General features: G+C 43.1%; 1 protein-coding gene across 1 annotated transcript; it reads left to right on the forward strand.

Annotated features, from left to right (window-relative positions):
- Positions 1 to 455: 455 nt before the first annotated feature.
- Positions 456 to 1,766, forward strand: LOC123094738 (60S ribosomal protein L36-2-like). Its single transcript, XM_044516666.1, has 2 exons — positions 456 to 724; positions 1,708 to 1,766. Exons 1-2 carry the CDS (start codon positions 471 to 473, stop codon positions 1,745 to 1,747), a joined length of 294 nt encoding a protein of 97 aa, XP_044372601.1. The 5' UTR covers positions 456 to 470; the 3' UTR covers positions 1,748 to 1,766.
- Positions 1,767 to 2,034: the final 268 nt, after the last annotated feature.

The following is a 2,034-nucleotide window of genomic DNA, read 5'->3' on the forward strand; positions in this document are numbered from 1 at the left end:
GTTCAGTGCCATATTTCACTGGATTAAAATAAGCACATACACATAACTGACAGCACACATACACATCACTGATTTAACGAAATTTGCACACAACTCAGTAGCACTTCATCATCATATAAAGTATATTAGCAGCAGTACAAATAAAGAGACATGATCAAAGTACTTCATAATAAACCCAAGCAACTTCATAATAAATCACTAGTCCTACTTATTGATGGTTTCTAAATCATTTATTTGATCGATAACAAATAGCCTTGTCCTGCACAAAATCTTTGTCCTCAGCTGTAAACTGAACTATTGTCAGGTCATGTTGTCAGGTCATGTTGAAAGTAAAATAGGACCTTGCTGTGTTTGGGACCAAATTGTTATTTGGCTATTCTAGCTGGCTTTTTTTAGCGAATTGTAACTTGTGTGAAGCTGAAACAAAGTTAACTTACATGCTCCTATATGCTCAGCTGAATTATTATAACATGTCTATCCAGTTTGCAGTTATTCTTACAATGTTATCTTGGCATATTTTGCAGAAAGGTACCAAGAGGGTGCAATTTGTCAGGAACTTGATTAGGGAGGTTGCTGGATTCGCTCCCTATGAGAAACGTATCACTGAGCTTCTTAAGGTTGGAAAGGACAAGCGTGCACTCAAGGTCGCCAAGAGAAAGCTTGGTACTCACAAGAGAGCAAAGAAGAAGAGAGAGGAGATGTCAAGTGTCCTTAGGAAGATGAGGTGTGTAACCACTCTGACTCACCATTTATATTATGAACATTATTTTTCTGACCATGTTCATTAGGTTTTGCTTGATTGAATTACAGATGGTTGTATGATTATAAGAGTCACACCTGTGTGCGGGATGGTCTCAAGTCAAGTTAACAATATCTGCCAAAACCTAATACAAATGAATCATATGAATAAAAATGATTGATGCAGAATCCAAAATGGCAACTGGCATACATTGCTAGCAAAGTACTATTTCAATTGATCAGAGTTTTGAGTTGGCTCTGTGGCAAAACAATGTTAAGCACGCTTTATAAGCACGCTTTCAGCACTAATTTAAGCTGTTGCCAACTTCTGCAGAACTTAAACTTGGCTTGCTGACTAAATAATACTACCTCCGATCTATAATAAGTGTCGCAGTTTTGAACTAACCCCGGTTCAAAACTGCAATACTTATTTTGGATCGGAGGGAATACTACGTTAAGTTGCCTTCTGCTATTTGATCTCACAACTTTTTCTTCCAAGTACTGAATTTGACTTGTATCATTTGTAAGAATTGTGGACTCTTCATTCCAGCCCCAAATATCTACTGTGTATCATATTTTTTGCTTATGTCACACATTATCTTTATTGGTTAAGCTAAGGAACTCTCCCTTGTGTGCAGAAAAATAGTGCCCATCAGGACCAAAACAATTAAAGCCAGTCAAAAGGATTAGTAGAAATCGAGGCCCTCGCCTGACATGCATCTAGTCGAGGGCATTGGTCGCACGCTCAATTGAAATAGTACTTTGCTAGCAATGTATGTCAAGTTAACAATCGAAGTGCATACAGAAAACACAGAATTAATGCAGAATCCAAAATGCAAAGTGTTCTTTAGGTTTTTCTTTTTTCTGACCATGTTCATGTCTTCTACTTTCAGGCAAAAATAGTTGCAATTCTGTTTTGCTGCAACAGTTGGTATATAAATGACTAAAATGTTCTCACGTGATATGCAGGTCTGCTGGTGGTGGTGGTGCTGGTGACAAGAAGAAATAGAGATGGGGCTCACGGGGGATGCGAGGGGGAGAGGGGGAGAGGAGGAGGGGGAGCTCACGGGGGCGACGAGGTCCGGGTGGTGGTGTGGGTGCTCCGGCGACGGTGGTGTGGACGGGGCGGCGTCCGGGCCACCGGCGACGAGGGCGGCGGGGCGATGGCGAGTCGGCCTGGCCACCGGAGTCGGCCGGGCGAGGTCAACGGCGAGCGCCCCCTCTTCCTCCTCCTTCTCCGTGGGGAAAGCGGCGGGGCGGCGGCGTCGGGAGAGGAGAGGGCGGCGTCGCGGCGTC

The sequence above is a fragment of the Triticum aestivum genome, chromosome 4B (assembly GCF_018294505.1).
Source record: "Triticum aestivum cultivar Chinese Spring chromosome 4B, IWGSC CS RefSeq v2.1, whole genome shotgun sequence".
Classification (NCBI taxonomy): Eukaryota; Viridiplantae; Streptophyta; class Magnoliopsida; order Poales; family Poaceae; genus Triticum; species Triticum aestivum.